At 45.2% G+C, this 14,235-nt stretch overlaps 1 protein-coding gene across 1 annotated transcript in view; it reads left to right on the top strand.

Annotated features, from left to right (window-relative positions):
- Positions 1 to 14,235, top strand: part of LOC109031827 (unc-112-related protein) — a 78,436-nt gene that overhangs the window by 29,946 nt on the left and 34,255 nt on the right. Inside the window, exon 2 of the mRNA XM_019043606.2 lies at positions 8,115 to 8,348. Within this exon, the coding sequence (XP_018899151.2) occupies positions 8,115 to 8,348 (234 nt within the window). The remainder of the gene's footprint in view (positions 1 to 8,114; positions 8,349 to 14,235) is intronic.

Below are 14,235 nucleotides of genomic sequence, written 5' to 3'. Positions count from 1 at the left end.
AAGCTTTTTATTTTCATGTTTTATTCCTTTATTTACTCGTTTAAAGAATAATCCATGCAGTAATAGGTTTGTCCGAAACACGCGGTTTCTAGTCCGCCGGATCGACATCTTTCCCATTTCGGAAACCAGAGTTGGGAATGTCCTCGCGCGGTCAAAGGCAGTGGCTGCTGCGCGATTATGATGATAGCACAAAAGAAAAAAGACGATATCAGGTGTTTGCAGGAAATGAGAATCGATTTTCAGTTAGTCAATACTCATGCATTACCACGTAATGCCAAACTGTTCGTTCTTTTAGAAACGCAGAAATGTGGTCAACGTGAAATGCAGTTACACCAAGTTCGGCTGTTCTACCGTCCTATAGGCAGAACGCCGTACGAACATTCTGGCGTTGCCAGTTCTTCGAAGGAAATCTGTATTTTTACAGAATGTTATCAATCCTTTTCCTTGACATTTTATTACGTTATTGACCATTGGAATTGGTTGCTAAAACTATAGACAATGAAGACAATGAGACATTGAGGTGGACTCGCAGGATAGCGTGCATTATTCCCTCCAGTACGGCACTTTTGAGAGCTTACTTTGAGCTTTGGAGTTGATTTCAGAGAAAACCAGTGGCACCATCTCAGGGTGTCTACCAGTTATAGAAAACCAAAATTGCGGACTTTTTTCCCCGAAATAGTAAGAAAAATGGAGCTAGTCAGAGCGTTAAAAGGCATATTTTACACGTCATGTTGAACCGATGAAGACATACAAAAAACCAAGCAACACTTCAGTTTTTTTTTATTCCTGGTTATACCACATCGCCGCGGCTGGCGGGAAAATCTGAAAATGCCGGTGTTTAGGACGATTTTTGTCATTTTTTGGGGACCTGAGCAAGAAAATTGAGGACTTTCGGGGATTCGGGACATTGGGACTTTTGGGGACTGGTAGACACCCGAATTCGTGTTTCTCGCGAAATTTTACGTGAGTAAAATTACATAAATCGCAAAGTTCTCTCGCATGCAAGAGCTCCATTCCAAGGAAAATAGCCATAATTTCTTCAGTAAATCCGTTTCATTACGAGAAAGTGGGCAACGTCGGAAAGTTGACAAGGCGTTTTTCCTTGGGCCGGCGCAGTATCGGCGTCCGATTGGTGAAAGAGCACCCGCTGTGGTCCTTCATTGCCCGCGTCTGTTGTGTCTAGAGCGCGTCGCGGCGTCGCGCGCACGATCCACGATCTGCTCATTAGGGTCTGCGGCTAGTTTTTTGTGGTCAATATTTCGTCTCCGAGCCGAGGAGTTCTTTATTTGGTGTTGCTTCGCCCCGGCCGCGGCCCCGCCGCTGTATTTGTCTATGGAAATGAAGCAACGGCGTCGCCCTCGTCGCACACTGGAACAGGTCAGTCGGAGAAGTCGAACAAAATTTTGAAACTTTGAAAGCTCATAACTCCATTATTACAAACCGTCGAGGTCTTCAAAGTGGCCCATTGGTTTTCTCGTAAAATTTACTTTCAAAAACACCCCTTAAACTTTAAAATTTGACGAAATAGAGGTATGAATTTTTGCAGGTTTAATCGAAAAATCCATGTCCAACTTCTCTCGTTGACTCGATCCACCGTGCGCCGCTTAGTGGAATTAGTCGATGGGAGGAGTTGGACTAAGTTTGAAAAATTTGAAAGTTTATATCTCTGTTAACGGGTCGGTTGCGCTGGTCACAGAATCAGGCTTTCAGTGCTTGATTCTTGTCGATCAGCTGAAAATATTAAGATCTGTCCAAACAGCAAGTTTCAATGTTCAATATTAACCGAGATATCGCGCTTTGAAATATTCGGTTTATGACGTCATCCACAGCGGTAGTGACACCATAATAATCGATCATTTTTCATAGGTTTAAATGGCAGATTAATCGATTCATCGCAAAGCATGTCATGCCACTGCTCCATCTGGTAATGAAGATTCGGCGTCGGCCCGGCCGTCGCACAATGGATCAAGCCAATTAGAGTGGTCGGACATGAAATTTTTTACTAAAACTGAAAATTTTAGTGTTTATTTCGTCACATTTTAGACTTTGAGGAGTGTTTCTAGAAGAAAATTTTACGAGGAAACCAATGGAACCACTTTTAGAACCTCAAAGTTCCGTTCACACGGAGTTATGAGCGTTAAAAATTTCTAAATTTTTGTCAGACTTCTCCTATTGACTCGAACTATTGTGCGGCGTTTCGGTCGTGCGAATAGAGGTGGTGACAGATGCGTCAATCCGCGGTTTCAGAGGCTGCACGTGACGAAAAGTTGCACGATGCACGGAGTCCAATGATTTTAAACAACGGAAAAATAGTTTGCCACAGATGTCGAGGACTCGAATAGTATTTTAGGTGGAAGTAAGCAAGTTTAAAATCATCGCAATCGGTAGCGCGAGTGACCTAGCAGTTCGCACGAGCAGCTTGGCGTCGCGCGCTGCCTGCGGGACCGTGGCTTCTCGTGACTCTGTGCCCTGCCTCGTGCCCGGCAAAGTTTCCGTTGCGTCGGTCCAGAGCCGGCACGAAAATCCTCGTTTTTCTCATTCATTTCCACGGGAGATATTATGACGAGCAGCTGGTCGTGAATACAGGTAACTGTTCAAGAGAGGCAGCATACAATATCAGTCTCTAGCGGCGTTTTCTGACTTGAATGAAAGGGGAATCAATTTGTCAAGAATACCATAGACGGATCCTCGGAGATGGGGGGGGGGCGTACCCCGACCCCCCCCCCCCCCCCGGTTTGCCCGTATTAAAGAAGGAAGAAAGACTGAAGGAGCGGGGAAGGAAGAAGGAAAAGCTTTTACTTTCGGGGATTCAACAATGCCTTATGTACAATTATAAGGAAGCAACAGTCATCACCCTAATTTCGGCTGTTGACCCACTTGCATGGGCTACTGATGGGCTTCGGGTGACTTCATAAGCCAAACAAGTTTCCCAAACTTCGGCCATTTTCGGCTTGTTTGCAAAACAAAACTGCCAACAAGTTGTTGAACATCAACCATGTAGGTAGATCAATAGTAGAATGCTGACCTACCTGCATGGTATATTATGATGGGCTTCGGATGACTTCATAAGCCATACAAGTTTCCCAAACTTCGGCCATTTTCGACTTTTTTGCAAAACGAAACTGCCAACACGTTGTTAAACATCAACCATGTAGGTAAGCCAACAGTAGAATGCTGAAGTCCCGAAAGTAAAAGCTTCCACCATGGCCAAGATACTATTGGTGGGTCTCTTGTCTCTGCGATTTGTTCATGATGAGCTCAGAAGAATAGATCTAATGTTGGAAGTGACGCGGATATGTTTTCCGTGGCGCTTTCGCAGTGAAAGCTCGCGATGAGAAGCGAGATGGGAGACTCGACGCGTTTGTCCGGTCCGGGCGACCGGCGCGCTTGCTCGGCTGATTACGGCGACACCTGCCATGGCGTCGCGACGTCGCGTCGGCGTCGCCTGTCGGTCGTCGGAGCAAGTCGTTTCGGGAATTCGCCTTTTTCGTCGATTGTTTTCGCTCTGAGCAAGGTCGTTTCTCGTTCTGATTTTAACTTTCATCGCAGCGAGGGTATCGGCTTCGGCAGCTTCCACGAGAGATTCGCGTAGAACCAGAAGCGACCTGGCCAAGTCGGCAACGTTGAGGTTGTTCGGTAATGTTGAATGTAGAACAAATCCTCGTTTCCTTCACGAAAGAACGTAACTGCATTTCAATGTTGCCAAATTTCCTCTCGTCAATTGTATTCTTGCCTGGAGAATCTTGGGCGATTCTGACTGAAAATTTTGCTGAGTTTTGCTCTGATATCAAGCGAAAATCAGACAAATTTTGGACAAAAATTATACAAGTAGGCAGGGTCGGACTGGCTCGCATATGAGAGCGTAAACCCTTGCCTTGGCTGGTTAAAGGGGCGTAATGTGATATTTCCTGGTGGGACACCCCCTACGTGGAGAGGGGTTTAGACAATTTTGGCAAAGCAGCACGAAGTTTACGTTATTTTCAGGTTCAACATTTATTAATCGCGCAGAGTGAAAATTGCAAAATTGAACGTATCGAAGTAACCGACAGACTTCTGAAATTAAAGAAAACATAAAAAATTAAGGCCACCAGACGCATCCAAGCACCATTACTTCCAAAAGAACCGAGCCAGTGCAGTCTAAGACGTGGGTTTGCAAATTCATCAAAAAAAAAAAAATCAGACAAGAACCTGAAAAAAGAAGAAAGAACGAGTATCAACATCGCCGAAGATACGAAAGACGTATTCGGGCCTCTTTTTTAACTTTTCTCCCGAATCTGAGCGAAACCTCGTTGACAGCATGTAGCAGGGCATTGAGAGCTCACGCTTCGCGTCATCGCGCCTTCATTTTTTACTTCACGGACGTCCATCAGGTACGAATAGTTGTATCTCTGCGCCGGCGTTAACGCGCATCCTTTCTCTCCCTCTATTTCAATGTTGTGTTTGTTTCCGTTTGTCTCACTCGTAATTGTGCTTCAAGCACTACGTGAGTAACACAGCCGACGGTAGGAGAGATGTGTTCCGGTCTCTTCTTTAAATTGTCTATCGAATCTGAGTGACACCTCATTGACAGCATTTAGCAGAGCATTGAGAGCTCACGCTTCGCGTCATCGCGCCTTCAATTTTTCGGATACTTCACGGACGTCCATCAAGTATGAATAGTTGTATCTCTGCGCCGTTATTAACGCGCATCCTTTCCCTAGCTTTATTTCCATGTGTGTTTGTTTGCGTTTGTCTTATTCGTAATGGTGCTTCAAACTAGTAGCATAGAGCAGAGCATTGAGATTTCACGACTCACGCCATCGCGTCTCACATTTTTCATGTGCAATGTCCATCTTGCGGGAAGTTGTATCGCGTTTACACTTAAGATGTCTCTATTTTTGAATTTAGAGATAAATTAAGGTTAAGTTTGCCCGAGGTATTCTATCGTATGTCCAAGTCAATGGTCCTTTTGAAAAGGAAGAAATATGTTTAAAGGTCTCTCAAGAGGTCTATAAAGGGTGCGTACGTCTAAAATGCGAAGTGACCATCGCTTCTAAGGGAGTTAGTTACACGTAGCGAATGAAGGAGGGACTTCCAGATTCAAGCCACATTCAGCTTCCACATTCAGTGTGTGATTCCGGTGTCAGGTAGAGAATTCTGAGGACCAGGCGTCCAATCAGAGTTTATGCACCAATTTAATTGATTGCCGGATTATTCGCGCCCAACTGTGGTTTCAATAGACACCCTGCAGCCAAGATGGCTGCCATTATTTCACCCTGAAACTGGAACTCCAGTGCGATCGTTGGTCTCTCGCCCGGATCAAGGACTCGAGCGCGAAAAGAGAAGCCGCGGAAGTATGCGGTCAGCGGGACGATACCTCGCCGCGGCCTACTGTTGCGTTGCGGCGCGGGGAAGCAGCAGACCGCAAAGGAATCTAATTCAAGCCCGTCTAGCTCTCGCGGTCTGGTGCGCTGCTGTGCTGAAACGCGTCCTCGGCCGGGCGCGGGTCGTCCCAGGGGTCCTCGGGGGTCCGCGCCGCGACCCGGCAACACGGGAGCTGCCACTGCACTTGTGACGTCACGCTTGATGGCTTGCACTTGTGTTCTCCGGTGGCATGGCCGGGCCGCATGGCGCGGAGGTGTCGGCGTCGAGCGAGCAGATGTGACGCCTCAGGAGCCCGGTCCCCTCCCCTCCTCCCTGCCGTCCCCGTCAAGGTCCCTCGTCCCTGGGCATCCATTCTCAGGGTCGCCAACGGAGAAACTGGGAAAAGTTAGGGAATTTTGGAAATCCAAGGTCGTCTGGGATTATGTTTTTCAAGTAACGCACCGAGTAATGCCGGAATCCCACGCTCAATTTGGCAGGTGAATGTGGAAGTCAACAGTCTCCGCTCAACAGCTGAAATTTCGCAAATTCGAGTTATTTTCATGCAGATGTGTATCAAATTTATTCGAATAGTTCAGACAAATCTGACATTATCCGATGGTCGCTGGTAATCGTTGCTGAATTTTGCGCGAAAGCGGACCGATGACATCCAAATTCAAGCCACATTCAGCTTGTGATTACGGCATAAGGTTGCCACTGTCAGGGAATACCCAGGGTCACCAGAGTCAGGGAATACCGGAAATGTCAGGGAATTTTATGAAGGCAGGGAAACTTGGAAATGTCAAGGAAATCAGGGTAAATGACGAAAATGTCAGGGAAAATGACGAAAATGCCAGGAAAAATGACGAAAATTTCCGGGAAAAATCGTCAAGTCACTTTTATTTGCTTTCTCGAGTGGGTTTGACGTTTCGAACAACAAATTTTGCCCAAAAACTATTTCTAACGACGGTGAAAGCTCGCTTCGCTGCGAAAAACTTGGGACTTTTCCGTGCGCAGGACTTGTTCCATTAAGAGGGCCCCTTAGAAGCTCTAAACTTTTTGTACCTTTACTCCTAACTCAATTTTTATTGGAAAAGTTGCATTTTTTTCTTCGACTGAACGCTGCGCTGCTCCTAAGAAGCGCAAGCCGTCCAAGAGGTCTCCTCCCTGAGGTGGAAATCTCGAGCATTATTTTGTTTCGTTGGATGATGATGGGAAGTTATCGGGCGGTGCCACTCGTCGCGATTGGGGTCCACGCTTTGAGAGATGTCGCTTTTAGATCAAATCGAATCAATTCTTTGAGGTCGTTGAATTATTTAAAAAAATCGAAATTTCCTTCGTTTTTGTCTCACAAGGCCTAGATTCTGTGAAACCTGAGTTTCATTTCAAGCTCAGTTTTAGTAGTAGTTGTGTTTTTGGCGCTCAGCTTGAATTGTTTAAGCGTTTTATAATCGATTTTTATCAGCCGATTGTAAAATCGATTCGATTTTTGGTGAAAAATTCGGTTCGCCGAAATCGATTTATTCGAAGAAATATCCATCCCTGGCGTCTGCGATAATGGCCGTGAATCTGCGACGACAGGATCTCAAAGCGCATGCGCGGTAAGGCGGGTGCAGTCCTGCATGATCACGTGACACGCTTTTCCGGAAATGCTGCGCCGATGTCCGAGAAGCGGAGTATCTGCCGCCGAGAGCACATCCGGTTTCGACCTCGGATTCTGAAAATGCGATTGGAGAACAATGCAAAGTTGCAGCGATCGCTTTTTGCCACCTCGAGCGAGTTTCGAGGAGTTCGCGAAAGACAACACGATCTTGACTCAGCAAACGACTCTGCTGGATCCGCGATATTTATTTGAATGGAAATCTTAGGAAAGAGTTAAAAATATTCGTTTTTCATACGACGATGTAACTCAATCCTGAGGTTGCAAGATCCATGCAAACAATTTAATTCTCTGTAAGAATATAACTCCTTTCCTGAGTTTCACTGTGGGCTTACGACGGACAAGCTCAGTGAAATGGAGAATTTGCTCCCCAAAATTTTAATACTTTATTATTAAGAGCGTTTAGTGAGCTGAGTTTACAGTATTTTTGATAATTTTTTTCAGAAATGGGAAATTACAGACAAAAAGATTTGAAAGTGAGAAAATGTGCCGTTCTGTGACGTCGTATGGCGGCATTTCCCGTTTAAACGCATTTATTTTAGCAGATTCGTTTATTTCTTACGTTTTCGTACCTTTTCCAATAGAGAATTTGCAGGTGTCTGGAATTTGATGAATTTCGTGTTTAACTGGAAACTGTGGAGTGAACTGAACACGAGGATACCCTTGGTTCATGAAACGAACAATTATTGGAAAATATATGACAAATTGATCTAATCTGCTAAAATACATGTGTTTAAATGGGAAATGCCGCCAGATGACGTCACTAGGAGGTGCATTTTCTCACTTTTAAATCGATTGTTATACCCTCCACCATATCAGGGAAAAATCATAAAAAATAGTGTAAAATCAGCTCTTTAAGCACTTTCAGATGAAGCAATAAAAATTTTGCATGCAAATTCTCCATTAGTTCAATTTCTGAACCAATCGCAGTTCAGTTTACTCAGTAGTCTCCGTTTCAAACACGAAATTCATCAAATTTCAGTCACCTGCAAATCCTCCATTGACTCCTACCCGCCTAGTCGAGCGAATGGGACTGCTTGTGTTCCCGCCAAAACTACAGCCTTTCCTTTTTGTAATTAGACATTTTTTAAGGCTTTCTTTTTGCATTTTGCAGATGTGCCGATGAACTGGTCGGACCACGCGCTGTGGTGGCCGGCGAAGAACATGTGGCTCACGCGGACGCGATCCACGCTGGACCAATACGGAGTCCAAGCCGACGCCTTCCTCCACTTCACGCCCATGCACAAAACCCTGAGGGTCCAACTCCCCGACCTGCGGTATCTCGACTGCCGCGTCGACTTCTCCATCAAAACCTTCAACGCAGTCATCAACTTATGTAAAGAATTAGGTAAGTCTCCGCCCAGAAAATTCACCATTGCATCCTATCTTAGAAATCGTTTTCGTCCTCATTTTTCGTTTTCAATGGTTGGCTCTCCTTTTGGGCCCTAAGAGCTCCATACTTCGACATTTCCGTTCTTTCCCCTCATTGGTACTCCAGTAACCTTCAGCAAAAATACGTCCAAACGTTGTAACAATAATTGTTAAAAATCGATAGTTGTAAGAGCGGAGCAGGAAGTGCGCAATAACCAGTATAATTTTTATTGTACAAGTCGTACTCACTACGTGCACGGAGAAAAAAAACCTCGTGCGTAGGACCCCGAAGTTTAGGTCATATGGATCTCTGAAGTTTTTCGGATTGAGCAATCAGAACACTGTAGGTCTAGCTGTCGAAGTTTCGGATCATAACATCTGAAACTTCAGTTCTTACATCTGAAACTTCAGTTCTTACATCTGAAACTTCAGTTCTTACATCTGAAGTACTTCAGATATGAGAACCGAGACGTTTTTCGGATGTGAGAACCGAAGTCTTTCGGATGTGAAAACCGAAGTACTTCAGATGTGAGAACTGAAGCACCAGATGTGTGATCCGAACCTCGACAGCTAGACCTAAAGTGTTCAGATGCTCAATCCGAACACTTCAGAGATCCATATGACCCTAAACCTCGGTACCCACGCACGAATTTTTTTTCTCCGTGTGGAATTTGACGAGGGATGTACATCATAATGGGTAAATTCGCATTCCCTCCAGGGGCCCAATGATTCCCGCAAGCGTTGTTTTGAAGGCGCTGAAGTAGCTGCTCCTGGTCGAAGGGACAAGGATCCTTCCCGGGCGGAGCGGACAGATGTTGGGTGTCCGGTCTCTGGGCCCTGGCTGGGCGCGTGATTCCAGAGTTTCAGAGGGGACGGGGAGGGGGCGGGGGGGGGGGGGGGGGTCCGGAGCCCCGGTCCTGCCTCGCTAGCTCACCCACGTCTTCGACGGAGATGCCAAAAGCTATGTTCTGCCGCACCGCTCGTCGCCATTTCCAGGTCTTGCCGCGCGCCGCGCCCGGACCCACGTCACCCTGTTGCCGCTCCGCCTCATCCTGGCGCCCACCGGAGAGACAATTCCTCCATGACGTCACGGTAGTTCGAACTGCGCTCCGGAACCTAGGGTGGCATGAACCGTAAGAAAAAAATGAAAGATTGAAAATTTCAGTGAAATGTTTAGTGAAATTTCAGGAGGTTGTGAAATATTTCGTATTTTTTAGGGGCTAGAGTATGCAACCCGCACTTAAACACACAAAAATAAAAGAAAGTCACAATTTATACATATTCGGGACATCGAAAGGAACCGGAATTTTTCAATATCTCTCATAAATTTCTGAAATTTCACTAAATATTTCACGTAAAATTTCAAGATTTTATTTTCAATGATGACTGATGACTTAAAAAGTTGAGCAGTTGGTTTGTCACTTAACTTTTGCCTGACGTAATTTCACTGCGTGGAACCTTCGTATCTACGGTGGCTCTGAAAGATATTGTCAAGAACTGTATAATTTTATTGAATCTGCGGCTGTAATGTTGATAGAATTTCCAGAACAAGTGTGGGATCTACGGTTTCCTCTCATCACGATGATTCCTTGAAATACAAGAGACAATTCTGATTAATCTGGGTTGTTTGCATCCTCATTCAGGTCATGAAATGGATTACGTTTTGCAATAAGGAGCCACTATACATATCTGGCTCTTCTATGAAAGCACTTTTCTACATAGGGAAACCAATGGCATTTATGCCGTTTCTAAAATGAGCCAGGAATAGTGGTTCCTTATTGCAAAATGTGGTCCAAATGTTAATAAATCGAATCAAAGCGTGCGAGGCACTCCAAGGAAAGACCGTACGGGAGTCATGGAGCTTTGGGTTCAAGGTCAACCCGGCCATCTTCCCCTAATTAAAAAAGCTATAATAATATGACCGATAGAACATGTCTAACCTGTATACTCCCTCGCTTCAGTGCATAATGAGTTCTTGCATGCGTCAGGAATTTGCGATTTAAGTATTGATCCCTTTGTAAAATTTCGCGAGAAACACGATGATGCCACTGGTTTTCTCTGAAAGCAACTCCGCAGCTCAAAAAAAGCTCTCAAAGTTGAGGCCGTAATAGAGGAGATATCGCACGCTACCCTGAGAGTCCGCCTCTGTATCAAGGTCAAACTCTTCGTGCAAAGGTAGAGAGAAAATACATTAACAGGGTTGCCTCTTTTTTGGACGACTTCAAGTATGAAAACACGGCGACCCTGCTAATGTATTTGCTCCTTATCTTTGCATAGAGAGTTTGACTTGATATAGTGGTGGACTCTCTCAGGGTAGCGTGGGATATCCCTTCGATTACGGCCTTGACTATAAGAGCTTTTTTGGAGCTTTGGAGGTGATATCGGAGGAAAACCAGTGGCACCATCGTGTTTTTCGCGAAATTTTAACGAGAGCCAAAGTACTCGAATCGCGAATCCCTCCCGTATGCAAGTGCTAAATTCCCGTAATCCCTCTTGTTATGTAGCCAATGAGTCTATCCCACCGTAGTAACCGTAGACAATCATGTTTCTTTTCTACGTGTGCACACCTAGAAAGCTAGTAGCCTTTACTATGTTTTTCATCCGTGGGAACAACTTCTAGGAATCATATGGTTAATCGGTGAAATCCGCGGAATCGTAGTCGAGCGTAAGAAACGCGTGGTGCGCCGACGCACAGTGGAGTAGGTTATTGGGCCAAGTCGGACACGAAAATTGTTGACTGAATATCCAAATTACAATGTTTATATCATGACTATTTTAATTTTAAGGGTTGCTCCCGTGTTGAAGTCGTACAACGTGAAAACAAGAGCAGCAATTTGACTTGCGGGCCGAGTTGCACCCCCTAGTTTTGTGAGTCATGTCTGATTGGCTGATCCGCGTAGGGCCCTTGTGGAAAATAGCACGGGGTTCATTTTTCATCGAAAATATTTCGAAGACAAGGATTTTACTCTCGAAGATTTCAGAAATTGACTCTCCAAATTTTTTCCGAAGAGATTGATGGGTAATACACGGCACTTTTTTCTCAAACACACCGAACGGTTCGGCCTGGAATTTTGTTTTATCATACACCAAGAAGTTTCTAGTGGAGGAAAACAAAATTCCGGCTCGAACTGTTTGGTGTGTTTGAGGAAAAAGTGTCGTGTATTACCCTTCGAATTCTTTAGACAAATCTGGACAGTCAACTCCTGAAATCTCGACGAGTAGGTTTGTCCTTGTTTTCGAGATATTTTCGATGGAAAATGAACCCCGTGTTATTTTCCATAAGGGGACCCCACGCGGATCAGCCAATCAGACATGGCTCGTAAAAGTAGGGGATGCCACTCGGCTCGCAATTTAAATTGAACCGCGTTCAGCAGAAAGGAACCAAGCCACACCAGCTATTGCCTTTAACCAGGCAACAAGAGCACGTTTGTGCAGATTCCTTTGAAAATTTTGAAGAGTTTGCTTCGTACTACGCAGAAAATTCACTAAAATTCGCACAAAAATCCACACGACCGTTCTCACGTAAAAAATTTTTCCCTATTAAATTTGACAATAGTCGATGTGGCGTTGTCCCTTTTCTGCGTAACACGGCCCAATTAATGCTTTTGTTTTCCCTTTAAAGTTCTATGGAAAGAACATTGAAACCTGTCCTTTAGCCTCTACGTCGCGGATTATCAAATATGTTAGCTTTTCCACGTCTTGTCGACACTTGTACTCCTGTGCGACGACGACGGTCGGTCGGGCCGGGGCCGGACGCGGACGGAGGGTGGGCGGACGAGGGCCTCCCACACAACCCCCCCCCCCCCTCCCGCTCCATCCCGCGGGCTCGCGACGATGCGATGACGATGAGAGCGGATCGTTTTCAACTTGCCGATCGCGATCGCCCCCGCGGCCTACGCTCTACGCCGCACGGTGGATCGAGTCGATTAGAGAGGTCGCACATGACATATTTGACTAAAACTGGAAATTTTGAAGTTTATTTCGTCACATTTTAAATTTCAAGGGGTGCATTTTGAAGAAAATTTAGCGAGGAAATCAATGGAACCGCTTTTAGGACCTCCAAGTTGTGTATAAACCGAGTTATGAGATTTCGAAGATTCCGAATTTTGTTCGACGCTCCCCGATTGACGCGATCCATTGTGCGTCGCGGCTGCGGTCGAGCGGGTCCCCGGGTCCAGGATCGCGAGGAGACGATCCGCTCATCGATTGGGAGTAGAAAAACCTTGCAAGGACGCCACTCGGAATCGCGCCTTGATGTAGGTCAGTGTAGGGTGACCTGCCGCTCGCCACTTCCGCCATCCGCTACCGGTAGTGTCCTCCTCCCCGCCCCCTGGCGAAGAGGGGCCCTCCGTTGGTGTCTTGGCAATTGGACCGCGTTAAAGCAGAAAGGAACCTAGAGTACCTTTATGGACAGAGTATGGCCATTTCTGTGCCGGTTTTTCATTGGTGGCGAGAAAATAGGCTGACACGATGTCCTTACGGCCGTTAATAAACAAACAAGATGGCTGTTATCAGCGAGCAAGTTTGAGGCTATGCACATATTTTATCCTCCTGTGATAAAGGCGATTTAATATATGTTTTCATGTGTTATTCGTAGATATGCTAGTTTAAATTGTTACTGCCGTACATAATTGAAATTTTTGTCTTTTAGCTTCTTATCGATATTACGGTGAGCCGCCATCTTGTTTGTTTATCTACGGCCGTAAGAGCATCATGAAGCCTTAAAACTCGTTGACCAATCAAAAAGTGGCAAAAAAGTGGCACATTAGTAAAAAGATACAAATGTCCATACTCTGTCTATTAAGGTACTCTAAAGGAACCGAGCCACATCTGCTACTACCGAATTTAATCGGGCAATTCAGTTTTTTGTATGAAAACGGCTGTGCGGATTTTAGTGCAAATTTCATTGAATTTCCTGCATAGCACGAAGCAAATTCACTAAAATTGTCAAAGGAATCCGCACAATATTGTTCTCTTGTAAAAAATGAAATTGCCCAGTTCGTGCGATACATTATGCCGGAATCACACACATTGCATTTGGCAGCTGAATATGGAAGGCAACAGTCATCGCTCAACGGCTGGAATTTCGCAAATCCGAGTTATTTTCATACAAATTTGTATTGGTTCAGTTACACGATCAAATTGAGCCATCAAATTGGGCCTCTCGTTGGTTAGGTTGGATATTATCCTGAGCAGGATTGATATTATCCTGAATGATTTATTATTATGCAACTGTTGCTGCTCACCTGCCTCATAGGCACAATTTCGCGAGTGGACTTGGTCGACCAGATGATACGCAGGGTTGAAATCCAAAGGAGGAAAACGCTCCGCTGAAATCGAGAGCTAAACTTATGTAAATGCTTCGATCTTCTCATCTTCCTTTTCTTCCACTGACCCACATAAAACTCAACATCTGTCGTAAATTTTCAAGTACCTACCTACCTATTGAAGTGAGTTTGATCCTATGCACAGACCTCGCTTCAAAAGCAAGCGCTCACGAAAGGCTAACCGAAGCAGACGATTAGAATCTTCTCGTGGGATTGTGGATAAAAAGCTGACGAGTGTCTTCGATTGTTTACCGGTTTGAGTGAGGAAGTATGAAGTATGTGCTAACAGTGTGAATGAGTACGGCCTTGATTGCTAATCGACGCACTGCAATGAGCACTTTATTCCGCGCATTATTTGTAACTGAGGTCATCGCATCTTTATTGTGGTCCTCTCTTTTTCCCCGAGAAACAGTGAACGGTCAGCATTGAAAGAGCATTTGCGACAGCACTGCTAAACGTGGATACAACTAGTAAAACGTAAAGTTGGCCGTATCAGAGGCGGATCCAGCAATTTAGCAACATCGGATTCCCTCCATT

The sequence above is a fragment of the Bemisia tabaci genome, chromosome 2 (assembly GCF_918797505.1).
Source record: "Bemisia tabaci chromosome 2, PGI_BMITA_v3".
Taxonomy (NCBI): Eukaryota; Metazoa; Arthropoda; class Insecta; order Hemiptera; family Aleyrodidae; genus Bemisia; species Bemisia tabaci.
Note: the sequence above shows the minus strand (reverse complement) of the source record. Positions and strands in the feature narration are given on the sequence as shown.